Here is a 27,703-nt window from a genome sequence, read left to right on the forward strand (position 1 = left end):
TGTTACTGTCTTCATGTATGATTTTGATAGACTTTTTTGGCACACTTGTTCTTAATACAAAAACTTGGCACATATCTAAGAACATATCTAACACGTAAGTAAATTATGAGACCTAGTAATGAAACAGGTAACTCATGAATCCACCATACATACTGAAAAGTAGACCATCATCAGAACCATTGCAGCTCCTAGATACTTCTCCTCTACCATCTGATTCTACCCAAGAAACTACTCTTTTGAGCTTTGTTCTCTTTCATTTTCTTGCCATACCACATGTGTATGTGTCCTCAACAATATATGTTCTTGTTTGGTTATTTTTAAACTTGATGAAAATGCTATATCATATTGTATATATTTCTTTAGACTTGCTTTTTTTATTCGATCTGATATTTTTAAGATTTTCCATGTTAATCAGTATATTTTCACTGTATGTAGTATTCCTTTGGATGAATTTATTCCTTTTCCTGTCAATGGACATCTGTGTTGTTTCCAGTTTTCTATTACAAATAGTGTTTCCATGAACATTCTTGTATATGTCTTCTGGTGCACATGTGTAAAAATTTCTCTGTGGTACGTACCTAGGAATGCAATTGAAATGTTGTAACACAGGAGTATATAGATTCAACCTAAAGTCCACGTTCTTATCCAAAGTGATTGAGCACTCTTCAGCAATGTATAGGAGTTCTTGTTTTTCCACATCCTCATCAACAGTTGATTTTGTCATGCTTTTATTTTTGCCTGTATATAGTGTAAAATAATATTGAACTGTAATTTGAAGTTTTCATTTCCATAATTTAATGAAATTGAATATTTTTCATATGATTATTGGCCATTCATGTTTCTTCTTTTTTGGAAATGCCTATTTATGTCTTTTCTAAGTTATTGCTAGTCTTTTTCTTTTTGATTCACAGGAATCCGTATACTGGACACTAGAATTTGATCAATTTTATATGATCCAAAAGTCTTTTCTTAGTTTGTGGCTTGCCATTCTCTTTAGGCAACCTCTTAAACTTCTGACTTTTGCATTGAAGTGCTTAATCCATCTACAACAAGGGTTTGTATATTTATTGAAGTAGAAATCCAGTTTTTCTATTTGTCATATACAAAAACTGTTTGCTTAGCCCCATCACTTCTGACATATATCAGATTCCTGTAAGTGTGCAGAAAAGTTTGATGATTTTCTCTGAGCTTCCAAACACATCTTAGAACCAAGTTGTCAAGTTTATTTTTTTCATAAGTTTATTTTTATTTATTTTGAGAGAGAGAGAGAGAGAGAGAGGGAACCCCAAGCAGGCTCCTCATTATCAGTTCAGAACCCAATGCAGGGCTCAATCCCACAAACCATGAGATCATTACCTCAGCCGAAATCAGGAGTTGGATGCTTAACCATCCGAGCCTCCCCATCAAGTTTCATTTTTTAAATAACTGTTACACTTCTGATTGGAATTGCGTTGGATCAATATGGGGAAAATTGACATCTGTAGGATGCTGGATCTCCCTACTCATAAACTCTCCATTTATTTGATTCTCTTCAAAAAAATCTTACATATTTTTATGAAACTTATTCATAGGTTTTGTGTGTGTGTGTTTCTAATACTATTACAAGATATTTTAAAATATATTTTCTAATGTTGTTAGTGTGTTGAAATTCAGTTGGCTTTTCATATTGATCTTATATCTAGCCACTTTATAAACTCTTTTATTAAGTTTAATAAATTGTATATAGATTTTTTTGTGTACATAAATACTGCAGATGCTCACAGTTTTATTTTTTCCATCTCAATCCATACCTTTTGTTTTTTCCTTCCTTGTGTCTTCCATACCTTGATGGATATGATCTCTAATACAGTATTGATTAGAAGTATATGTAGTGGGCGACCTTATCTTGTTCCTCAATTTTTAAAGGGTATACTTTTGGTATTTTGCCACTGAATATATTAGTTGCTGTGAGGTTTTTGGTAGATATTCTTTATCAGGTTAAAGAAGTTTCTGTCTATTCCACTTTTGCTAAAAAGCTTCTTTGTCATAAATGGCTATTATTAAAGCCTATTGAGTGCTTTTCCTGCACCCATTGAGATTATGCCTTTTTTTTCCAACTTCAATATCTTAGGTAAATTACATTAATGATTTTCTATTATTAAACTATCCTTGCATTTCCAGTGCATATCCCAACTTAATTAAGATGCATGCTTTTGTGCTACACTGCTCAACAATGAAGTTTTTGTAGATCTAAACTAATTTCAAAATAAGAAAGAGTAGTAACTAAATCTTTGTTGACAATAAAATCCTCCCCAAAGGGTTTGCTACTGGACATGAGGGTAATTTGTGGCTATTAGATGTAGGTATTAGCTTGATGTAGCAAAAAGAACACTGAAAAGCTGAATTATAATCTCATTTTGTCCTTTTGTTCACCTGAGAGATTGCAATTCATGTGACTCATGTGGGCATTAGTTTCCTCAGCGAGTTTCTCAGAGTCAGAGACAGATGTTTACCGCTACTCGCCATGTGGCTTCACTTGCTTTCCTATTAATGTATCATCATCGAACAAAATGTACTTACTAGGCCTTAAGACGGGGCAAAAATCTATTCCTCAAGGAACTTCTAGGGAGTGGCAGAAAAAGTAAACACTTTAAAAATACAGTTATGGGGGTGCCTGTCTGGCTCAGTTGGTGGGGCCTGCAACTCTGGATCTCGGGGTTGTGAGTTCAAGCCCCACGTTGGGCCTAGAACTTACTTTAAAACATTTATTAATTAAAAACATTGTTATAAAATGAAATACATCTTGTTTTCTACAGGCCACACTATTCATGATACATGAGGGCCAAGGGAGCAGATTCTTTGGCGGGAAAAGAGAAAAGAGGAAGATTCACGTGGGATATGATACTTGAGCTGAATTTTATGGCTGATGAACATTTACTGATCTCTGTGAACCTCATTTGTATTCTCAGTTGTTAACAGACGGATTAGACTATTTTTTATTAGACTTTATTTTCTCTAGTGGCCCTTCTGTCTTCAGAAATTTGTCTCTTTCACTCTATGACCAAATCATCTTTTTTAAGACCTCACAAATAATTTCATGCTTTATTAAACATTTGTGCTTCTACCTCTGGTCTTTGGTCCTAGGAATCTTTTGTTCAATAGGTACAGGATTGTGGATGGCAAAACAGAATCTTCCTGATTCTGTTTTATTAAGTAATACCAACATCTTTTCTTTATAGAATATTGATGATACTGACAAGTGAACCATCATATAGAATTATCCTACTTGTTGTGTTTTATTGCAATTGCTCAATTTATTGTTACCAAAATAGAATTTTTTTTTTAATTTCAGGGTTTACATAATCTCTAAGCACATTTCATTTGTATGTCTTATTTCAGTGCTGGACCCAAAGGAGACAACATTTATGAATGGAGGTCAACTATATTGGGACCCCCAGGATCTGTCTATGAAGGAGGGGTGTTCTTTCTTGACATTACCTTTTCACCAGACTATCCGTTTAAACCCCCTAAGGTCAGTATGAAGTATTCATCCATTTTTAGCAATATGTACTGTTGTATATGTATACACATATACATATTCTTAAATATACATATCTAGGAATGCATGTCTATTCTGTTAACACAGACAGATTTCCAGGGCTAATTGTATTTAAAAGGAAACAATGTGAAAAATTATAGGCTATATCCCTACCCCAGCCCCTCACTCATATTTCATTGATTTTTCTCATCCTTTCTCAGCGTCTCCTTTCTGTGGTTTATGTTGTAATGTAACATAAAACAGCATGTAATGGGTGGAACTAGGTGAGTGAGATTGGGCCTGTGCCAGCCCTGGAACCCAGAAAACCAGACACAGCCTGAAGCTGGAGCCAGAACCGAGCCCAGGAGCCAGACTAAATGCAGAGGGAGTCCCACTACTCAAGTCTTAGGGTACTTAGGGTACTCCAGCTGTGGAGTTTTGAGTTTTGAAAGTTCAGCTGCTCACATGAACTACACACGCACTAGAATGGAAAGTGTGACCCACAAAGGCTGAAAAATGATGCCAAGAGAATTTAGTAAAGAAGTATTTGTAATAGTTGGTTAATGTAAATGACTAATTAATGAACATAGGAAATTTACACTTATTTAAGACAAAACTATACACTTTAAGAATTCTTCACATTCCTTTCTACTGTCTGTAAGTCAGTCATTTGATGATTTGATGGGTTTTAATTCATTCTCCACTTTGAAAAGGAAAAGACCCTAAAAATACTGACTCTGTGCATTGGCCACCAGAAAAGAATTCTTATTTGACCTGACTTAACCCCTCATTGCAGAGGGAAATAAAACTTACTTGAGATGTATGTTGGAGTGCACAGTTTTAAAAAGTGAAAATAAAACTGCCTTTACCATGAATTTCTGTAATTCCTCTCCCTCCCTCTTACCTTTACTCCCTTTTTTCCCTCTCTTCCTTCCTTCGTTTCCACTGATGCTTGGATATCAAAGCAAAAGTAACAAGTATAATTTTACTAAAGAAGAAACCAAGGCACAGAGAAACTAAGTAACTGTCCTAGTATTACACAGCATGCAAATAGTGGTGTCCGTATTTGAACCCAGGAAATTGGAGTCCAAAGCCCATGTTCTTTTCTACATCACACAATACATTTTATCCAAGCTGACAGAGCTGGTGGCACCGGTGACCCCCCATTCCTGCATTAGGTTGGTTTTCAGTGACGAAGCAGTAGTGTGTCTAATATTTACTTTCTCCTTTTACTGGAAGGGAACCTTATGTGTTTCATTCTACTGGGACCGAGCCCATAAATCACCTGGAGTAGTTCCCGCACTGCCAGTGATGCGAGGACCTTTCTCGGACAGCCTGTTCAGTAGAGGAAGGACAGAGCAGGGAAGAGGAAGAAAAGTTCAGATCAGGGAGTTGTGCAGCCTGTGAGTCTGGTGCAGGCTGTTCTCTACATCCGAAATACGCATCTCAGAAAACCTGTGGGCTTATCCACGTTCGGCATGACAGAAATGTGTAGATTTAAGCTGGAAGGGGGAACTGATAAGTTAGATAAAATAATTGTTTCCAGAAAGGCTTGGATGGACTGCAAGAATGGCCTGAAACTAACAGGATGGAATTTAACATGACTAAATGTGTAGTATTTCAGTGAGAATTAGAAGGAAATCATGATACAAGACAGGAAAGAGAGACCTACTTCATGTTCATGTAAATAAAACTTGTGGGCTTTTAGCTGACTGAAATTCTTTGGGAACTTAAGGTTCCTGAAGCCTTACGGTGACATTTTCAGGACTACGATCCCCAGAACTCTGCACCAGTTGCACTGTATCTGGAGGGCTTCATTCACTTCTAAGCTCTTCATTTTAAGAAGAATAAACAAGATTAAGCTGGGGAAAGAGTCATCCACATTCCTGAGCTGCTTCGTTGGATAAAACACTACAGTGGACATCAGCCGTGCCAACTCCTTTCTTTTCTAAAACATCCCACAAAGCGTTAGATGTTCCCTTTCACAGATGAGGAAACTTAGGTGAGGCTTAGAGAGGTTTCCGGTAGACAACCAAGAATTTACTGAAATCTGACTTTACAGACCATGTACTTTCCGCTGTTAACCTGGAGATGTTAACCTAGGAGGAATGTGGTATCTGTCCTCAAATGTTTCAGGAACTGTGGTGTGGGTTAGGGTTTAGACCTTACTCTGGATGGCTGGATGGGACAAAAATAGACACAGGAGGGTGTCACAGGGAAGTAGATGTTAATTCTTATGGGGAATATCTGATCCACAGCTGTACAGTCTGCTTTTGAATAGCTCGACTTCGGAGACAGTGGGCTTCCCTTTCCTGGGAGTAACTATTTGCTAATATTTCTGTTTTTAAAAAAGCTGAATTATGACCTATCAGAATATTACCAGAAAAAAATTAAGCTCCACCACTGAATGAATTTGATTAAACAATCTCTTAGGACAAAGGAAAAATCAAACTTTGGTAACTCAAATCACAATTCAAATGCACACTTAAATGTGCACCCGTGGGAAGTTTTTCAGAGCAAATTATCATCACCTAATTTATCAGTTTTAGAAACCAGATTTTGTAGACAGATATGCTCTTCGGTGGGGGGAGGGGGTTGTGGGTGTCTTGAAAGCTGTTAACTAAAACAAACACTTTTATTAATAGTTTTGCGGTACCATGTCCATGCCTTTCTAGTCTCCTATTATTCTAAGTAGTCTGCATTTGGCATTTTCTTGGTGCTTTTCCTCTGTTGCCATCACCCTTTGTTCTTTTTTCATCAGCCTTAGCCACATAGTTTGATTAATGAGCCATTTCCCAATACTCTGAAGAATGAACCCAGATAGTAGTAGGTGTCAGAGAGAAGTGTGAGGCCAGAGGTTTACAAATAAATCTGACTGGCTGCCTAATGGTTATCAGATATCCATACCATAAAATTAGAATATAGCGTAATGGGATCCATGAGATGACTTTTCCCCAAAATCTTACACTTGGAATCCTAAGTGAGGACTTTAAATGCCCTCATGCTCTGGGGTGCCTCGGTGGCGCAGTCGGTTAAGCGTCCGACTTCAGCCAGGTCACGATCTCGCGGTCCGTGAGTTCGAGCCCCGCGTCAGGCTCTGGGCTGATGGCTCGGAGCCTGGAGCCTGTTTCCGATTCTGTGTCTCCCTCTCTCTCTGCCCCTCCCCCGTTCATGCTCTGTCTCTCTCTGTCCCAAAAATAAATAAAAAACGTTGAAAAAAAAAATTTTTAAAAAAAATAAATGCCCTCATGCTCAAAATAAATACTTTGACATAATAAGCCATTTAGCCATGTTTTTCAGTTGAAAAATATCAATAAATAAACCTCTACCACTTAAAATGTGGGAAAAAATAAATACTACACTGCTCAAATACATCATGTAAATGTCAGTGGAGTGATTTGGATGCCTCTTCAAGCCATAGGAACTTTTGGGAGTAGGACTTCTTTAGTTTGAAAATCCCACACTCCACTAGCTGATTTTTCAAAATCAGACAAGCCATTCCAATCATTTCTTCCAAAATCCATCTAAATTTTACTAAGGCAAGCAAAACAATTTTTAATTGAGTATTTAATGTCCATTAAATTTAGTATGCTGGTTTTAAATAGGTCAAGTACTAGTTACATTTGGAAATGCTGCATCCGAGTACGATTCTCACTGCATTAATTTTGTATAATCAATATGTTTATGCTGTCTTACTAAAGCTACAGCATTCTTGTTTGTACAACCTTGTTAATTGTATCTGTAGTATCTGATGCCAAGTCTTCAGGTGAATATTTAGCCATCAATGATAATATTATTTCTATGGGAAAATATCCATTTAATGAAACAGATTATCTAAGAATAATATGGCCAAAAGAAAAGCATATCCAAAAGCTTTTTAATTTCTGGTATATCCCAAAGCTTTTTAATACTGTATTTTTTTCAGTATAGACATATATTTCAGTGTTATAATTCAGATATCTATTTATTTGTAAACTAGAAATTGCTTTTTATCTTATTGGGGATTACATTTTCCTATTCATATTATAATTACTCCTGTGCTCAAAACCTACACTTTTTTATAAGTCCAGTGTGTAATATTTTAATGTTCTTTACTCTACAAAGTCTACATATTTGTTATAGAATAAAAAGTAATTGAAAATAAGCAAAAGGAAAAAATGTTAATACCTATAATCCTAACCCAAAAATTAATTATTCACACCATTTTGTATATCTCCTTTGAGACTTTTGTTCTCTGCATATAAATGTTGTATGCATACTCACAAATATATAAATAAATATTGGGCCCTATTGCTCCTGCTTTTAGAATTACTTTTTGCCTAATATTCTGTTTTCACCAAACACTTAATATTGCTCAATAAATATGTAGTTGCATTAGAATTATTGAGGCTACAGGGTATTCCATTGTATATATATACCAAATTTAATTTCCTGTTATTGGACATTTAAGCTGTTGCCAGTATTTCTGTTATAATCATTGATGTGATGAATATCCTTACAATTACATATTTCCTATACTTGTATAATTATTTCCTGAGGCTAAATTGATTGACATGGAACTTCTGAGTAGATGGGTTTATATCTGTAAAATTTTGTTAAGGGCTGACAAATTGCCCTCCAGAAAAATTGTATCAGTTTACATCATGGCCATCAACATAGTGAAGAGTACAGTACTTCCCTTCAGTCTGCTCAGCTCTGAGGATTCTTAGTCTTTTTAAATCTTTGCCAGACCAATAGAGGAAAAGTTGGGAGATGTGGAAGTTTTCACATATACTCTTGTCCAGCTTTTTCTCTTTTTCTGAATAATATGAAAATCTTTCCCTGAAAGTTATACACCAAATAAAATTAACAAGCATACTTGAGAAATTCAGAAGCAAAATAATAGGATATGTTTTATTTCTATATTGTTTTATTTCTGTATTCTCTTTTTCTACTGAAAACACTTTGCAAATATTGTGACACCCTGTGTGCAGCATATTGTGTCTCAGAGATTCTGATGACAATATGTGCCAACTTGGTCATCTTAGGTAACAGGTCAGATCTTTGTTTTTACAGCAGAAATGCGTAGAGGTAGCCCTTTCAGATTTGATTTTTTTTCTGTCTCCCTGTGGATCTGCATATTCTTATAAAAAGTAAGTGGGCATTTTAAAACAGATTTAAGAGTAGGTAGGTAGGTAGGTAGAATGAAGTATGTTTGTTAGTTTAGTGTCTCAGGCAGCCTGTGCACAAGTCAAACATGCTGTCAGTGTTCATATCTTTTACTGGAAAACACTGTTTTCTTTGGTAATGGGAAGACGGTATCTGCCGGTAGGTATTTTCCAAAAAGGAATGATATAATCTGTGCCTAAAATGTTTTAAAAACTGAGTGCATGCATAAAAGTATTTGTGTGAGTAAAAGAAAGCTCTTTAATATTAATAATACCTAAAAGCTTTTTAATGTAATTTGTTTTTCATAACAAATTTTATCAATATATTTAAAAATAATCTTAGCAGTCGTTTCAGAGCATATTTTATGTTTTATGGGTTTTTTTTAAATCTAACATTGCTTACTAATGAAACGTCATCAAATAAGAAGAGTCTTAACTGCTTTCAGGCAATGAAATTGATAATTTAGGTCCATCATATTTTCAAAATCTGTATTTTATTACCCTCATTAGAGTTTAACCTTAAATTGACGGCACAAGGCTAGTCGTGAATAAAGTAGCTAATTAGTTATAGGAAGGAGCAATGATATTGAGCATTTGAAAGCCAGAGTGAGATCTATACCTAAAACAAGTTCAACGAGGAGTTTTGCTTTTTATTTGAATTAGGTTATTATTATTTACTTGTTTTTATTGTTGTTTCTGTTTTTGCTGTTGCTCGAACAAGTTGATGGTGTGTCAGGTTTTGAGAAGGAGCCATGGTTTACATACGTAAATGCAGTTTCCCACTCATTTGCTCTGGCCTTGGGGATAGAATACACACGTTGTGGAGTAACATGAATTAACTTGTTTAACCTGAGTTCATACATTTATACAAAGCCTGGCTGTGAATTAAGTGCTTTCATACGTATTGAATTGCCTTTTTGGCATCTCCAGTTTAACATCAACAGTCATCTCAAACCTAACAGGTCCAAAAGCAAACCATTGATTGCACAGCCCCATCCCACTCCTGCCAAACCGGCTCCTCCCGTCTTCCCCATCTCAATTAAAGAGAATTTCATTTTTCTAGTGACTAAAGGTAAAAACTTTGCAGTCCTTTTTAACTACTCTCAAACACCCTAGCCAGGCCCAGTCTCACTGGCTTAGATAAATATTCAAAATAAATCCAGACTCTAACCATTTCTCATCACCTCTCCCTAGTAACAAACACTCTGGCCCAAACTAGCATCAGTTGCTCCCCTTCCCCAGATTATTGTGGAAGTCTCCTGCCTTGTATCCCTGCTTCTGTTATCCCTTCTGCTGTGTGCACCCCTATACCAAATGGTCCTTTTATAATACGTCAGATATATCAGTTCTTTGCCTAAAGCTTTTCAGTGATTCCCAACTCACTGAGTAAAAGCACACAAAACCTTGTAAAATCGCAATATACTTTTCAAAACCGCTGTCGCTCAGGGCACCTGGGTGGCCCTGTAGGTTAAGTGTCCGACTTTGGCTCAGGTCATGATCTCGTGGTTCATGAGTTCAAGCCCCACATCAGGCTCTCTGGTGTCAACACGGAGCCTGCTTTAGATCCTCAGTCTCCCACTCTCTTTGCCCCTCCCTCACTCGCTCGCTCTCGCTTTCAAAAATGAATACACATATTTCAAAAATCACAATCACTCTTGACTCAGGTACTGTAAGTATACTGCTTTCACAGAACCTTGACATTTGCTCTTCCTTCTGCCTGCGTTGTTTTCCTCTGCCTGAAATTCGTGTGGCTCACTCCATTTTTCCCTTTAGGTGTCTGCTCAAATGTTACCTTTTCAGAGAAGCTCTTGCTTGACATCTGCTCCCCATGAGCTTTCCCACTGCAACCACCATACTTGATTTTTCTCCATAGCAATTCTCCCTCCTGGCATGATACATTTCTTTGTCCGTGAGTTTATGTTTACCTTTCTTCATTTAGCATGTAAGTTTCTTGAGCACAAGGACTTTGTCTGTTTCGATGTCACTCCTATATTCCGGCAGCTATAACAATGCCTGGAGATTCGATAGGCATTCGGTAAAAAATTGTTGAATTAATTTAACCCAAAGAACTTTGCCCTAAAGGCTGTATTCATTACTACCATCACCCCTGCTTATAGACTAGAAAACTGAGGCTCACTGAGGTTAAGTGGCCCAGAGGTCACATGGAAAGTAAGCAGCTAAACTGGACTCCAAACCCGGTTCTAAACTGATCCTTTCATTCCCCAACAGTAGAGAAGATTTGAATTGCTCAGGTTCCTGGGAGAAGGAACACTTATATTTTACACTCTGGTATAAGTTAATTATATCAGATCATTCTCTAAAGCAGTTTTGGGGGGAAAGCAGATGAAATTGATGATACAAGGAGAAAAGAATGTTAGGAAGAGATTTCAAGTGCCTTTCAGTTTGGGCAAGGATCTTTTTTTCCAAAAGGCACCTGGGGCTTTTCTCCAGTGTCTTCTTACTTCAAAGACACTGAGGTATTAACTCCATGTTGAACCACAAATAACTTGACTTCTGGATTTTGTTAACCCTAAGCTAGGAGAAGTTACTTCCCATTTCACAGGTCCTTTTCACAGTTAATTACTGTCGAAGTAGCCTTGTATCCTCAGTGTCATGACTGGGCTACAGCATTACTTGTATTTCATAAGTTTTCTTTTTTAGTCCATTCTCCTTTATAATAAACCATTTAAAAATGCCATGGTATATGTTAATGTGGTGTGAAATTTCATATGATGAGTAAAAATTGATCCAAACAGTGGTCATTGTCTTCCTACTTTTAAAACAGTATGCATTGTATCCATTTGTGTGTCCTACCACCAATTTAAGAATTACTAAGAAGGATTGGATTTTGTTTGTTTGTTTGTTTGTTTTCACCAACTTTATTTGTTCTAAACAAAATTAAATTTGCCGATAAGCTGAAAGGGAATCCGCCATTTGGCTGACAGGAAGGTCAATTTCATCCTATTTTGTGAGGATTCCCCCCCTTTCTAGTTTTATAGACGTGATGTAGTCCCAGATTTTGGAAAAATACCTTTAATTTATCACTGTCTTTCTTGAAATGCTTATTGCCCAAGACATCTTAATCTGTTTGGGTTGGATCCACTCAGCCACCTACACCTTTGCCCAAGCTCAGATGTTGGTGTGTATTCAGCCTCTCTCATATCTACTCACACACCCCTTTGAGAGTCTTGCCGTAGAGGTAGGCGTCTCAAACAAGTATTTTACTATGTTCGTTCATAGTCTGAAGTTCCATTCTCTCTGACCTCACTCCACATGGGAGTGGGTGTTCGTTGATATTACCGTCACCGTAACTGGAAGGAATGGGCAGACCTAAATTCCTTCACAAGGGGTGTTCTTCTGTAAGGAGGTTCAATGAACAAAGGAAACTGGATGTTTGGAAAATGAGGAACCTTCTTGCTGTCACAGCCATGGGAAGATGGCAACTCACCAGAGAGAGGTGGTTTTTCCAAAGAAAGGTTCCCAAATTCAGACAAGTGACACTCTCCCCTCGAGAGGGTTTTCTGAAGAGAAAAGGGTGGGGTGGCTTCAAGATGAAATCTTCGGGATCCCAACATCAAAGGGCAGGGATCCACTAGTCCCAGAAAACAAGGTTAACACTGGGGACTCTGAGAGAAACACTGTGAGTCTCAGAAAGTTCAGAGATAACAAGGCAGTGTTGAAGGAATAGTCTGGTGAAGAGGGAAATTTCTTCACAACTAAGCCCGAAGAAAGTTCAAATTTGCAATTTTCTTAACCTTGTAGAAAAGACTCCCTGATGAGAACAGATCAAGACCTAGAACAGACAGCATGTGTTGATGAAGTGTCTGTAAATTTTAAAACAAATTATTTTCTGTCACCCACTTGAGAAATGAGGTGGGGAAAATGGTATTCTGCACGTAAGAAAAAATTATGATTGTTCTTTACCTTATTTAAAGGTATTACTTGTTTGGATGGCCATATATGTAATGCTGTTTTGTTCATGTTTGGATAGAATGGGGAGGTCTGAGTTCATTTTTAAGACTACCAGCCAAATATCAGCTCTTTTTTAGCAAATGATCAAGTTTCCTTGATTTTTCCCCTTAGACTTGAATCTGGATCTCTTATTAAGATAGCAGCCTCTTAGAGATTTGCTTAAGCAGGTCCAAGGAAAATTAGGGAGAAAGGAATGTTCTCAGTTCCTAGCCGACCAAGATCACAGTATGTAATCGTGGCTTGTCACTGAGTTAGGGGAAAGATGTGATCATTTGGCCCTTACAAGTATTTTGCAGTCTTCCCCTATAGAAAATAAGGAGAAACAGAGTCACGCAAAAATTAAAGATTATGAATAGAATAGACCTAATATCAGATAGCTACACTACTTCATACAGGTGTAACTATTCTAAGCGATCAGATACATTTTTCTTATGGTAGCAGAAACCTGCCAAAAATTCTTATAAATTCTTATTAGTTTCTATTTAAAATGTCTGTGCTAAGGCTAATAAAGCAAAGATTTATTGAGCCCTTACTGCTTTCTGGGCCTTGATACATAAAGATCAATAAGACACAGCCCCGGGGACCATGTAGACAAGGAGAACAACAAGCAGGGGTTAATACAGTAGTCCAGGCTAGGAAACAAGGAAGGCGGAGCTTTGGGGATAAAGACAAGGGGAATAGTATGTGAATTCTTTTTTTTTTTTTTTTTTTTTTTTTTACTTTCTTCAGTAAATACGCGTGTACCATGCACCGTCCAGATACTGAACATACAGAAATGACTCTTTCTTGAAGAGCTTACATTCAAGAAACGATAGAGCAAGATTTCTCTACTTCAGCATGGTTGATACTTTGGACAAGATAACTCATTCTCGCGGAGGGATATCATTTGCATTGTAGGATCCATAGCAGCATGTCTGGCCTTTTCTCGCTAAATGCCAATAGCAGTCTTTCTCCCCCACTCTGAGCCCCCCAATTTGTGACAGACGGAAGTGTCTCCAGATACTGTCAGATGTCCTCTGGAGGCCCTAGGGAGATCACCTGTGGTTGAGAAGCAGTATTCTCTTTTATTTTCTTATTCGAGTGTAATTGATACGCTATGTTACATAAGTTTCAGGTGTACAGCGTAGTGATTCAACTTCATTATGCTGTGCTCACAAGTGTAACTACCATCTGCCAACCATATACCACTATTACAGTATCATTGACTACATATCTTTTACATGCTGTATCTTTTATTCCTGTGACTTACTCATTTCATACCTGGAAGACTGTACTTTTTTAATGTTTATTTATATTTATTTATTTTTGAGAGAGACAGAGAGAGAGAACATTCAAGCAGGAGACAGGCAGAGAGAGAGAGAGAGAGGGAGAGAGAGAATTCCAAGCAGGCTCTGCACAGTCGGTGCAGAACCCAACGCAGGGCTCAGTCCCACAAAGCCTGAGATCATGACCTGAGCCAAATCAGCACTTAGATGCCTAACCTACTGAGTCACCCAGACACCCCTAGAAGACTGTATTTTAACCTCCCCTTCATCCATTTTGCCAATCCCCTATACCCCTTCTCTCTACCAACCATCAATTTGTTTTCTTTATCTATAGATCTGATTCTGGTTTTTGTTTAGAGAAGCACTGTTTTAGCAGTAACATTGGTATCCGCTTTTAACTGATTAGAGACATCTGTGAGGACTCTCCAGTTTCTAACGAGTAACCAGGTAGGGACATGTTTCCTAGGAGGAACATATAGGACATTTGGCTGGGAAATGTTCATTAGGCAGCTTTACAGATCTGGAATTCAAGTGAGGGATATGAGCTAGAGATACAGGTTTGAGGATTGAAACCCTAGAATAAATGACCTCACCCACAGAAATATGCAATTTTGAACCAAAACTGAGTTTTTGAAACTAAAAATTTCCAGAATGGGTGTCCCAAAGGAAAGACTGATAATCGAAAAGAGCAACAAAACTCACATTTTCTTTCTTTCCATATGTTCTCAGTATTTGAGGATTGGAGGTTATTTTCCATGCAAGAGTATACAGTAATGCCTCACAAAATATCATATTCTTATTTTTAAAAGACTCATCTGTTAATAAATCATAACAGCATGAATAATTATACCAGTCAAACAAATTAATCTTCCTACAAGTGCCTAAATAAGGACTAAAATAAATCAAAATAATTACTCCTGCAAGGGAATGGACTAAATGACCTTCTGCAAGCTCTCCTTGAGCCTTTTTTCAGCTTCAAATTCTACTGACATCTTGGTGGTTATGGAGCGTTGTGTACTAGATATCATACCGTATTTCTTAATGGCTAGTATTTTATGCTAACATTATGTAATTTTACATTCACTATCGTACTTGATCCTCTCACTTTGATAGGTAGGTTTCATTATTGCAGGAAACTGAAACTTTTTTTTTAACGTTTATTTATTTTTGAGACAGAGAGAGACAGAGCATGAACGGGGAAGGGTCAGAGAGAGGGAGACACAGAATCCGAAACAGGCTCCAGGCTCTGAGCTGTCAGCACAGAGCCCGACGCGGGGCTCGAACTCAAGAACCGTGAGATTGTGACCTGAGCAGAAGCCAGACACTCAACCGACTGAGCCACCCAGACGCCCCCAGAAAACTGAAGATTTTAAGTAAAGTGATTAGGATCACATAGCCAATAAGTGCCAAGGCCAGGATGAGAACTCCTGGCCTCCTCGTGAGATTAAGCCCCACATCTGGCTCTGTGCTGATAGTGCAGAGCCTGCTTGGGATTCTCTCTCTCTCTCTCTCTCTCTCTCTCTCTCTCTCTCTCCTCCGCCTCTGTCCCTCTGTCCCACACTCTCTCACTCTCGTTGTCTCTCTCTCTAAATAAATAAATAAAAATAAATAAGTAAATAAAGAAATTTGGCCTCCTGATCCATTCCAGCTACCCTGACCCTTCACATCTGTAGTAGCTAAACTGGAAGTGATCTTTGCTAAAAACACAACAATCCAGTTTATTGCCGACAGCCATACTTTAGATGACCCCTTGCCTTCTTTTATGTACTTGATGGAAAACATCCATTTTGCTTATGTTTTTGTGAATAATTAGGTTAAATAAGGTTTTTTGTTTTGGCATTTGCAAAATTATAAATTTACATATATATGATATATATATTTATATTCTCCCTATACATGCCCACTAATTTATTTTAATCTCTAACTCTATAGATAATATAAAACAATAGTTTATACAATAAGGAAATAATACATAAAGCAATATGTTTATTTCACGTTTTTGCCATTATTTTATTCATTTCCACATTTTTTCTTCCTTTCTTTCCTTAAAACGAATTCTTTGGGGCACCTGGGTGGCTTAGTCAGTTAAGTGTCCGACTCTTGGTTTTAGCTCAGGTCATGATCTCACAGTTTTGTGGGTTCAAGCCCTGATTCGGGCTCTGTGTTGACAGTGTGGAGCCTGCTTGGGATCTTTCTGCCCCTCCTCAACTCGTGCACACAATCTCTCTCTCTCCCTCAAAAATTAATAAACTTAAAAAAAAACCCATCATCTCTTCTGTAGTGGTTTGCTTTTAAAAACAGACGATTTTTTTATTGAATTTTATCTGATATACAATATAATATTAATGTTAGGTATATAACATAGTGATTCAACATTTATATATGTTACAAAATGCTCACAAGTATAGCTACCATCTGTCACCATACAAAGATATTACAGTATTATTGACTATATTCTTTTTTTAATGTTTTTATTTATTTTGAGACAGAGAGAGATAAAGGATGAGCAGGGGAGAGTTAGAAAGAAACAGACACTCACACACAATCTGAAGCAGGCTCCAGGCTCCTAGCTGTCAGCACAGAGCCCGACGCGGGGCTCGAACTCACAGACTGTGAGATCATGACCTGAGCTGAAGTCAGGTGCCTAACCGACTGAGTCACCCAGGCACCCCAATATATTCTTTATGCTGTACTTTTCAGCCCACTCACTTGCATTTTATAACTGGAAGTTTTTACCTCTTAGTCTCCTTCACCTATTTTGCCCATCTGCCCACCTCCCTCCCTCTGACAACTGCCAGGTTTTTCTGTGTTTAAGAGTCCATTTCTGTTTTTTATTTGTTCATTCATTCATTTGTTTTGTCTTTAAGATTTCACATATAAGTGAAATCATATAGTAATTGTCTTTCTCAGTCTAACTTATTTCACTTTACTATAATATCCCTTAGGTGCGCGCGTGCGTGTGTGTGTGTGTGTGTGTAATCTTCTGTACGCACACACACTTGGGCTGATTCCATATCTTGGCTACTGTAAGTAATGCTGCAGTAAACATAGGGGTGCGTGTATCTTTTCAAATTAATGTTTTCATTTTCTTTGGGTAAATAGTAGTGGTATTACTGGATTATATGGCATTCTATTTTTAATTTTTTGAAGAACCTGCATATTGTTTCCCACAGTGGCTGCATCAATTTACATTTCCACCAGAGTGTACGATTTAGAGTGATAGTAGCCATTCTTATTGGTGTGATATCTCATTCTGATTTGCATTTGCATTTCCCTGATGATGAGTGATGTTGAGCATCTTTTCTGTTGACTGTCTTTCAAAAAATGTCTATTCATATCTTTTGCCCATTTTTTTTCAATATATGATGTTTATTGTCAAATTGGTTTCCATACAACACCCAGTGCTCATCCCAAAAGGTGCCCTCCTCAATACCCAGCACCCACCCTCCCCTCCCTCCCACCCCCCATCAACCCTCAGTTTGTTCTCAGTTTTTAAGAGTCTCTTATGCTTTGGCTCTCTCCCACTCTAACCTTTTTTTTTTTTCCTTCACCTCCCCCATGGGTTTCTGTTAAGTTTCTCAGGATCCACATAAGAGTGAAACCATATGGTATCTGTCTTTCTCTGTGTGGCTTATTTCACTTAGCATCACACTCTCCAGTTCCATCCATGTTGCTACAAAGTCTTTTGCCCATTTTTCAATCAGTTTTTTAAACAAATGTTTAAAACAAACATTTTTTAATGTGTGTTTTTTTGGTGTTGAGTTGTAGGAGATCTTTATATATTTTGGATATTAACCCTTCATTGGGCATATCATTTGCAAATACCTTCTCCCATTTACTAGGCTGCCTTTTTGTTTTGTTGATGGTTTCCTTCACTGTGCAAAAGCTGCTTATTTGAAGTAGTCCCAATAGTTTATTTTTGCTTTTGTTTCCCTTTACCTTAGGAGACATATCATAAATACGTTAAGGCCAGTGTCCAAGAGACTACTGCTTGTGTGGTCTTTTAGCATTTTTATGGTTTCAGGTGTCACATTTAGGTCTTTAATCCATTTTGCACTTATTTTGGGGTATAGTATACAAAAGTGGTCCACTTTCATTCTTTTGCATATAACTGTCCAGTTTTCCCAACATCATTTATTTTTTTTTAATTTTACTTATTTTTGAGAGACAAAAACAGAGCATGAGTGGGGGAGGAGCAAAGAAAGGGGGAGACACAGAACCTGAAGCAGGCTCCAGGCTCTGAGCTGTCAGCACAGAGCCCGATGCAGGGCTTGAACCCATGAACTATGAGAAGCCGAAGTCAGATGTTTAACTGACTGAGCCACCCAGGCACCCCCCCAACATCATTTATTGAAGAGACTTTCTTTTTCCCCATTGTATATTCTTGCTTTCTTTGTCATAGGTAAATTGGCTGTATAAGCATGGGTTTATTTCTGGGCTTTCTGTCTTCTTCCATTGATAATTATGTCTTTTTGTGTCAGTACCATAACGTTTTGATTACTGTAGCTTTGTAGTATATCTTAAAATCTGAGATTGTGATACCACCAGCTTTGTTCTTTTTTCTCAAGATTGCTTTGGCTATTCAGGGTCTTTTGTGTTCCATACAAATTTTAGGGTTTTTTTTCTAATTATGTAAAAAATACTATTCATATTTTTTATAGGGATTGCATTGAATCCCTTTCCATTTGTTTCTGTCATCTTCAATTTCTTTTATCAGTGTCTTACAGTTTTCAGAGTACAAGTCTTTTACCTCTTTGGTTAAATTTATTGTTAGGTATTTTATTCTTTTTGATATGATTATAAATGGGATTGTTTTCTTAATGTATCTTTTTGCTACTTTGTTATTAGTGTATAGAAATGCAACAGATTTCTGTATATTAATTTTGTATCCTGCAGCTTTACTAAATTCATTTATTAGTTCTTATAATTTTTTGATTGGGTTCTTAGGGTTTTCTATATATAGTATCATGTCATTTACAAATAGTGGCAGTTTTACTTCTTCCTTACCAAAATGGATGCCTTTTATTTCTTTTTCTTTTATTTTTTTATTTAAAAAATGCTTAATGTTCATTTATCTTAGAGAGAGAGAGAGAGAGAGTGTGTGTGTGTGTGTGTGTGTGTGTGAGAGAGAGAGAGAGAGAGAGAGAGAGAGAGAGATAGAGAGTCATGGAGGGGCAGAGAGAGAGGGAGACACAGAATCTAAAGCAGGGCTCTAGGCTCTGAGCTGTCAGCACAGAGCCCGACAAGGGGCTTGAACTCACAAACTGAGAAATCATGACTTGAGCTGAAGTTGGACACTTAACTGACTGAGCCATCCAGGTGCCCCTGGATGCCTTTTATTTCTTGTCTGATTGCTGTAGCTAGGACTTCCAGTACTCTATTGAATAAAAGTACTGAGAGTGAACATCCTTTTCTTGTTCCTGATCTTAAAGCTTTAAGCTTTTCACCATTGAGTATGATGTTAGCTCTGAGTTTGTCATACATGACCTTTATTATGTTGAGATATGTTCCCTCTATACTCATTGTATTGAAAGTTTTTATCATGAATGGATGTTGAATTTTGTCAAATACTTTTTCTACATCTAGTGAGATGACCATGTGATTTTTATCCTTCATGTGGTGTATCACCTTGATTCATGTGGATATTGAACCATCCTTGCATCCCTGGAATAAATCCCACTTGACCATGGTGAATGATTTTTTTAAGGTGTTGTTGAATTCAGTTCAACATCAGGGATATTGGTCTATAATTTTTTTTTTACTTTGGTAATGCTGGCTTCATAGGATAAATTTGAAAACATTCCTTCATCTTCTATTTTTGGAATAGTTTGAAGATAGGTATTAACTTTTCTTTCAATGCTTGGTAAAATTCACCTTTGAAGCCATATAGTCCTGGACTTCCATGTGTTGGAAATTTTTTGATTACCAACTCAATTTTGTCACTAGTTATCACTCTCTCCAGATTTTCTATTTCTTCCTAATTTAGTTTGGAAAAGGTGATGTATTTCTAAGAATTTATCCATTTCTTCTAGATCTTCCAGTTGGTTGGTGTGTAATTTTTTGTAGACCTTTTTTACAGTCCTTTGTATTTCTATTGTATTGGTTATAACGTCTCCTCTCATTTCTGACTTTATGTGAGTTCTTTCTTTTTTTCTTGATGAGTCTAGCTAAAGGTTTATTAATTTTTCTTCTCATACAATTAGCTCTTAGTTTCATTAATCTTTTCTAATTTTTTTAGTCTCTATTTCATTTATTTCTGCCTTGATCTTTATTATTTTCTGTCTTCTAACTGAGCTTTGTTCTCCTTTTACAAATTCCTTTGGATGTAAGATCAGATTATTTAACTGATATTTTTCTTGTTTCTTGAGGTAGGCCTATATCACTCTAAACTTTCCTCTTCAAACTATTTCATTTTTTTTGAGAGAGAGAGAGAGAGAAAGCATGCAAGTGGGGGAGAAGGGCAGAGGGAGAGAGAGAGAATCCCACACAGGCCCAACACAGAGAGAGAGAATCCCACACAGGCCCAACACAGACAAAGGCCTAAATCCCACGACCCTGGGATCATGACTTGAACCAAAATCAAGAGTCAGATGCTAAACTCACTGAGCTACCCCAGTGCCTCCAGAATATTTCATTTTTAAAAATAGTTTTAAATAGGTGATATAAAAATGCATACACACACACACACACACACACACACACACACACACAGAGTAAAAAGTTCAAACAGCACAAATAGATTTAATAGATTTAAATAGTTTTAATAGATTTTTCCCAGACTACTCTCTTTTCAAAGTGCATACCAAGTTATACTCACAACTGAGATGCACCTGCACCTAAGGGTTGTAGGGAAAACCCTACTTCCTCACCAGTGCTGTGTAGCACACCAATACATAGGAAAGAATATTTAATTATTTGCATTTCTCTTATTATGAGTAATAATACCTTTTCATGTGCCTGAAGGTTAGCCTTTTTCTTATTGAAAAGAAACCTTAGAGAAACCTGTGCTCTTTACACTTTCCAACCACGTAACTTTGATGACACTAAACTCTCTGGAATTTAGTATTTGTATCTGTAGGAAGAGGAAGTTCAACAGTCTCCAGGATTCCCTTAATCTTGCACTGTCAGTGATCCTTGCTTAAAATCTTTAATGGCTTCCCATTATACTTAGAATAAATTCAAATAAGGTTGGCCTACAAGGCCCTCATGGTCTCTTTACCAGCCCCACCACACTGCAGCCCTCTTTGGCCTCCTTTTTATTCTCCAGAACCTTAGGATTTGGTGATCTCCTTGCCTAGGACATGTGTGATCAATTTCTTCAGGTGGCCAGCAACTTCTCATTTTTAGGCCTCATCTTTAGTGTTAGCTAATGAGAGGTGCATTGCCTGACCACCTTATATAAATAATTCCACACTGTTTATTTTCTGTCATATCAGATCATTTCTTTCATGAAAAAGTCTGACATTTTTATTTATTTGTAGGTTGATTTTCTACCTACCTTCACTAGACTCTAAGCTCTATGAGTGCAAAGACCTTATTTATTTTGTAGTACCTGACATATAGTAGGTTTGATAAAACAAGAAAATATTCATTTATCTTGTCACATCTTTAACACTGCTGAAGTCTTGTTTCTTAATTGGTTTGTAGTATTGAAAAGTTCAAAATGAGAGAGCAAGAGAGTGAGTGAGTGTATGTGTGTGCATGTGTGTGTGTGCTCATTCTCTTCCACAGAATTAGATACACCTGGAGGGTAGGGTCATTCTTTTCAAAGAAGATGTTTGTCATAAAAACATTTAATAGACACGATAGAAAGTAATACAGTTTTTTAAAAAAACAGTGAAAGATAATGCAGTTTATCTTAAAATGCTTAAAATTATGTGCCACAGATATTAGCATGACATTTAATGTCAAGAAATTAATCTTTGTTAAAGAAAAAAAATTGTTTTTATTTTCATCTTGTTTGAAATAACTATACTCTTGATTTCATAAAGTATCTAGGCTATATTTTATGCAGACAATCTGTTGACATAAGTTATAAGCAAATAATTTGCATCTTTAAATATAGGTTCAAGTAATGCTAAGTACATATGCTAAGTTTTGCAAAGCTGGGCTAAATTTTGCAAAGCAGGAAAATAGTGTAATCCAAGAACCAAGTACCTTTTTCTGTGGGTATCTACCTTCAGTAATGTAGTATGAACATACTCAATTTTCTGTGCCATTTTTACAGCTTTAGAATTTAAAGTCAAATCGTGAAAGCCAAATCAGCGCATGTGTTTGTTTTCCAAGGAATACATAGGCAAAGAAAATATGTGAACTTTGTCTTTGCTTCCACTTTGTCACATTGCACTGTCACTTCTTAAGCTTTATTTAAACAGAAGATTCCTGGTGGGGGAAGTTCATGTCTAGTAGAATAGATTAATAAATTGTGGTGTATTCGTATAATGGAAAATAATATATATTAGTGAAATAAACGGAACAATGACCAATACATATGAATCTCACAAACATGATATTGAAGGAAGACACAAGAGTATATACTGTATGATTCCATTTATATGAGTTACAAAACAGGAAAAACTGTTGTATAGAAGTAGGAGTCATAATAGTGGCTACATTTGGGGAGATGGTTGGTTGTGACTGGGAAGAAAAAGAAGTGAGATTTTCTGGGGTTCTGGCAATATTCTGTATCTTCTAGGTGGTTGTTACTCGAGCTAGTTGACTTTGTATAAACTCACCAAGCTGTGCACTGGTTGGGTGTACTTCATTTTTTTATATATATATTTCATTTTTTCTGATAGTTTTCATTCAGAAAGCACTATATCATTACATGTTAGCCTGCTCTCCTCCATCTTGTGAAAATTACATGCTTTGAGACTAAATGTAGGTCATTCTCTTTTCCTGAACAGTTTGTATTATTTCTTTTAATCTATAGTTTGACCTGTGTAGATCTTGATATTCTTCGTCTGACCGGTGTGTAAACTAGCTTTAGGTTACCTGCAGCTTGGATAAGCATGCCTTCTGTGTCTCCATTTCATTTAAGTCATTGATAAAATGTTGAAAAAGATAGGCTAATCACACATTACCCTACTAAAGAGCTTTTTTGTGCCTACTTGATGTATTTGGTCACTCAGCAAAATCTGCTAAAATTTACTTACCAAGCTTATTGCACATCTACCAAAAACTAAGTTATCATCCAGCCTGGAATTCTCCCTCTCACCCACAAGGATAAAGTCAAAGTGAGGCTTTTTAGCACAGTTTGCCTTTGGACTCTACTGTTGACAGTCTCATTGGTCATAAATTATACTTCCCTACATAAATAGAAGTCAAATTTATAACTGCCAGGCTACTGTGTTTATTTTGGCACTGAGCCAGTACCATTGACAATAATAAAGGAAGAAGACTTCGGAGAGTTTTGATTGTATATATTCCTGACCAGAATAGGAAGAAGCTGTTAATGGGTATGAACAAAGAATGATGCGGTCACCTCAGAGATATAACTGGTTGGCACAGCGCTTGGCATTCAAAGAGAATCTGCGTATGACCCTCAATTTATGCCTTGACTTAATAAGTTTTTTTAACAACTTTCAAAAGACCTCATCATAAACCATGCAGGAGTTCAAATATGTCTGCTTTATTCCCTTAATTTGTAATTATAATAGCCACGTTGAGAAGGAAATAGAGTGACCCATGGCACAGTTTGTTTTTGGTATATCCATGCTTAATCCCATTGATCATCACATCATTTTCTCAATACTAACAAATCTTCTGTTTAATAATCCTTTCTAGAGATTTGTTTAAAACTACATCATTCTCCTTGTTAACAAAAAAAATAAAATTTAATAGAATTGAAAACTGTGCCTTCACTCTACTATTTGTTACAGTTCACTTTTATCTACTCCAAGGAGTGATTCCCTTTCTTCATTTGCTACATAATTGCTTGGATAAGCCTTATTTTCTTTAGTTGCTTTTGTTTTCTTTTGTTGTTTTGTTTTGTTTTGTTTTGTTTTGTTTTGTTTTGTTTTGTTTGTGATGTTCTTTTGCTAGATATGTCTAAATCCGTGAATTGATTTTAATGGTAGGATTTTATGATAATTAAACGTTAAAGCTAGGAGATAGTACCTTCCCTGGAATAAAAGAGACCCAGCCTTAGCCCTTATGAAACTTACAGACCAGTAGTGGGGACAGACATACCAGTAACGGCACCAAAGGTAACAATCCAGTGGGAACATTGGAGAAAGAGCTCTTGACGGATGGTAGAGTTCCCCCCCAGTGAAAAGAAGCTGTATTTCTGACAAAACGAATAGCATACACGGAAGACTGCACATGTGTGACCTTTTCAGGGCAGTGTGGTCCATGGAGGACCAGGATAGGCAGATGTGCCACCTTAAAGGATTTATCCTGCAAGCAATAAACAGGTGAACATATTTGTGTGCTGGACAGATCACCCTTGAAGCAATATGGTACGTGGTGGTGGAAAGAAGAGATCAAAGAGAAATAGTGTCGTGAAAGAGACTGTTGTAATAATTTCATCCAGTAATGATGAATGCCTGAACTAAAGTAGTGACAAGGAGAATGAAGAGATAAGAGAAATCGAGGAGGTAGGTTCTACTCATACATTTCTCTCATGTCAGTTCTTTACATTTCTTGCAGGATGCATTAATATCCCTGTGTATTTTTTCTGAAGATCTAAGCTTTTGGCACAATCATTGCTATGAAGCTGAGAGTATATGAAGTCAGTAACTGCAGATGAGTATGTCATGACATAGCAAGAATTTTTGATGTAGACATGTTTGAAGTTCACTCTCTTCTTCTTGGTGAGCAATTCAGGAAAATAAAAGGGAAAAAAAGATAATCATCAAACCCTTGTTACCCCAATCCTTCAGAATTCAGTTTGTTCCTACCTCTTCTCTGATACTTCCTGGGATTTTTCCCAGCCAGACATCGTCTGTTCTATCTGAACCCTAGAGCCCTGTGTCCTCTCATAGGACGTTTATTTCTTCATAGTTCTCTCTATGATCTTTTTCTCTCTCTGGTAGATGGTCAGGCATGTGAGGGTCAGGACCTGACTTCTGCATCTGGGCTTCCTCTCCCACCCATTAGCCTTATGCTTCTCAATTCCACCCAGTGCTTTGAAGGTAGTACAGAGTCCATGAATATTTGTTGAATAAATAAAAATTTATCCTTTGTGTTCTTTGTTCTAAATCAAACCTTTTTTTTATATAATTTGCAGCAAACATTCCTCAGAATGTTCCTCATACCAGTATTTATACTTTTGTATCTTCCCTAGAACCTAATGTAGACTGTTTAGACTTTAGGCATCAATAAATACCTTCTTGGTTTATTATTTTAGATTTGATTATTTTGAAATTTTTGATGGTAAGGACAAAGAAGAAAGAAATAAAATTCATGGCATATTCACTGATGCATCTTCTCAGAAAAAGATTCTCACCTACTAGGTTGTATTTACTTGTATAAATGCTCACTCAGGTGAGTTGAGTTATATTTGAGCAAGTTTGGCGGACCTGCAAGGAGGACTGGTAACTATCCAAAATAGTTGACTCTAATCACTATTAAAAAAAAAAAAACCACCATCTAGTCATGTCAGGCATACTCCTGAGATTAAATATCCTAAAATATCCAAATAAAATTAAAATTTAAATACAAATCAAGTACAAAATCAGTAAATACATTCAGAGAAAACTTCTCTTCTTCCCCACTTACTCCTGCTCCTGTTTGGGGGTTGAGGAGAAAGAGGCATTTGATAGTTGGAGGCTTTTTATAGAGAATTACTGTTTATTTATCCAGTCAATAAATATATAGCCACACCCCATTTAGATGTGTGGCAGTACTGGATATCATGGCTATTGCAAAGGATCTCCCACATGCCTCACCCTCAGACACCCTTCAGTCTAGGTAGGAAGAAAGAAATATATGTACACACAAGGGTAGGCTTAAACGTAAGAGATTTAGAAAAAGGAGTGAGTACTATGATTGGAAATGGCAAGGAAATGCTTCATAAAAAAAAACTATCCATGAAAGATGGATAACATTTCCATAAGTAAAAGAAAATATCAAGTTATCAAGATGTAGGATGGCAGAACTTGAAGTGTGGAAAAAGCAAGCTCGTTCTACCAAGCATGTCCTAAGCATAGTAATCTATTACATATATGGAACCTGAATTTAGAGAAACATAACATCTAGAACAGGATACTTGGGTCTCATTTGAAACTTTTATAATAGGAAAAACCTCAGCATTAACAGTTAGTGAATATATTCCTTGTCGGTCTGAGTTTTTTTATAAAAATTTGAAAAGAATAAAACTAAATGAGCTAGGAAGTATTTCCTCACAAAGGCATACACACATGCATACCCAACATTTTGGAATACTATTATCAGACAAACTGGGAATAGCAGGGGAAATTTTCCTAAAGGAAATACTGTTTAGTCCATAATAGATGATAAGTGTCGATAAGGAGAAAAGACAATGTAGGTTTATCAAGGTATAGAATACCAGTGTTTTGAAGTATGGAAAGTGCAAGCTTTCCCTCTTCATCAGAAATGAACACCATCTCTGGCTGGGAATTGTCTGGCCAACACCTTATACTCACTGTAAAACACACGTGCGTATACATACACACAGACTCGCACATATAGAAAGACACGTTTGTGATTGTAAGATATTCTTATTAATGAGAGATAAGAATGTTAAGTTAAAAAGAAGTAACCAGATTAATTTTTCTCAAAAGTATACTTCTTTGTATCATTCTACTCCCCAAAAAAGATGCTGATGTTGGCATGCGTGCTTTGAAACCTGAAATGTAGGTGGGCGTTCAGAGACCTTTGTATCCTGTCAGTGCCAACACATTGCTACACCACCACATCTCGAGACCCAAGATTTAAGAGCAACTTTTCTTCCTCAAGCGACTGTGTGAAGCAACAAGTGCAGGCAAAAGTGTTAGAGTACATCATTTATTTATGAATATTATATATACTATATTCTTATATATATTATATTCTTACATTTTAGAATATAATATATATTTTAATATTTATATGTGTGATAAATATTGTGTGTATATGTGTGCATATATATAAATGAATATAAATCAGGGCAAAAGCATTAAGTCTGCTCTTAAAAATATTCCAAAACATCTTCTTAAAACAGTACATAAGACTTCGTTTGTGAGATTAGTTAAGTCAAAGTGCATTATCACCATGGACCAAATCCGTGAGGCAAATTGTTGAAGGGGAGCTCCATTTCAATCTTCCTCAGTTACTATTAGAGGGAAGAAAAGCTTAATAACTATAGCAACAGTCTGTTATATCAGCAGTATCTGTAAGCAATAGTATATTTGTTCCTCCACTAAGCTAGGTATAAAGTAAGCAAATGTGTATTGTTTTTTATTTTTTTTTTAACGTTTATTTATTTTTGAGACAGAGAGAGACAGAGCATGAACAGGGGAGGGGCAGAGAGAGAGGGAGACACAGAATCTGAAACAGGCTCCAGGCTCTGAGCTGTCAGCACAGAGCCCGACGTGGGGCTCGAACTCACAGACCGTGAGATCATGACCTGAGCCGAAGTCGGATGCTTAACCGACCAAGCCACCCAGGCGCCCCAGCAAATGTGTATTTTTAACAATCAACAGTGTTCAATAAAATGCTATTCCTCCACTATAATATCAAACTGAAGAATTAAAAATTTTTCACAGGGGTAGGTGGGTGGGGCCTGGGTGGCTCAGTCAGTTGAGTGTCCGACTTCAGATCATGTCAAGATCTCACAGTTTGTGAGACATAGAGCCTAT

At 36.8% G+C, this 27,703-nt stretch overlaps 1 protein-coding gene across 3 annotated transcripts in view; it reads left to right on the forward strand.

The window, feature by feature from the left end:
* LOC125922024 (ubiquitin-conjugating enzyme E2 E2) overlaps positions 1-27,703 on the forward strand; it is a 368,037-nt gene that overhangs the window by 274,657 nt on the left and 65,677 nt on the right. For all 3 annotated transcript variants that reach the window (XM_049629865.1, XM_049629868.1, XM_049629866.1), the window contains exon 4: positions 3,379-3,511. In XM_049629865.1, the coding sequence (XP_049485822.1) occupies positions 3,379-3,511 (133 nt within the window). The remainder of the gene's footprint in view (positions 1-3,378; positions 3,512-27,703) is intronic.

This window comes from Panthera uncia, chromosome C2 (genome assembly GCF_023721935.1).
Source record: "Panthera uncia isolate 11264 chromosome C2, Puncia_PCG_1.0, whole genome shotgun sequence".
Lineage (NCBI taxonomy): Eukaryota > Metazoa > Chordata > Mammalia > Carnivora > Felidae > Panthera > Panthera uncia.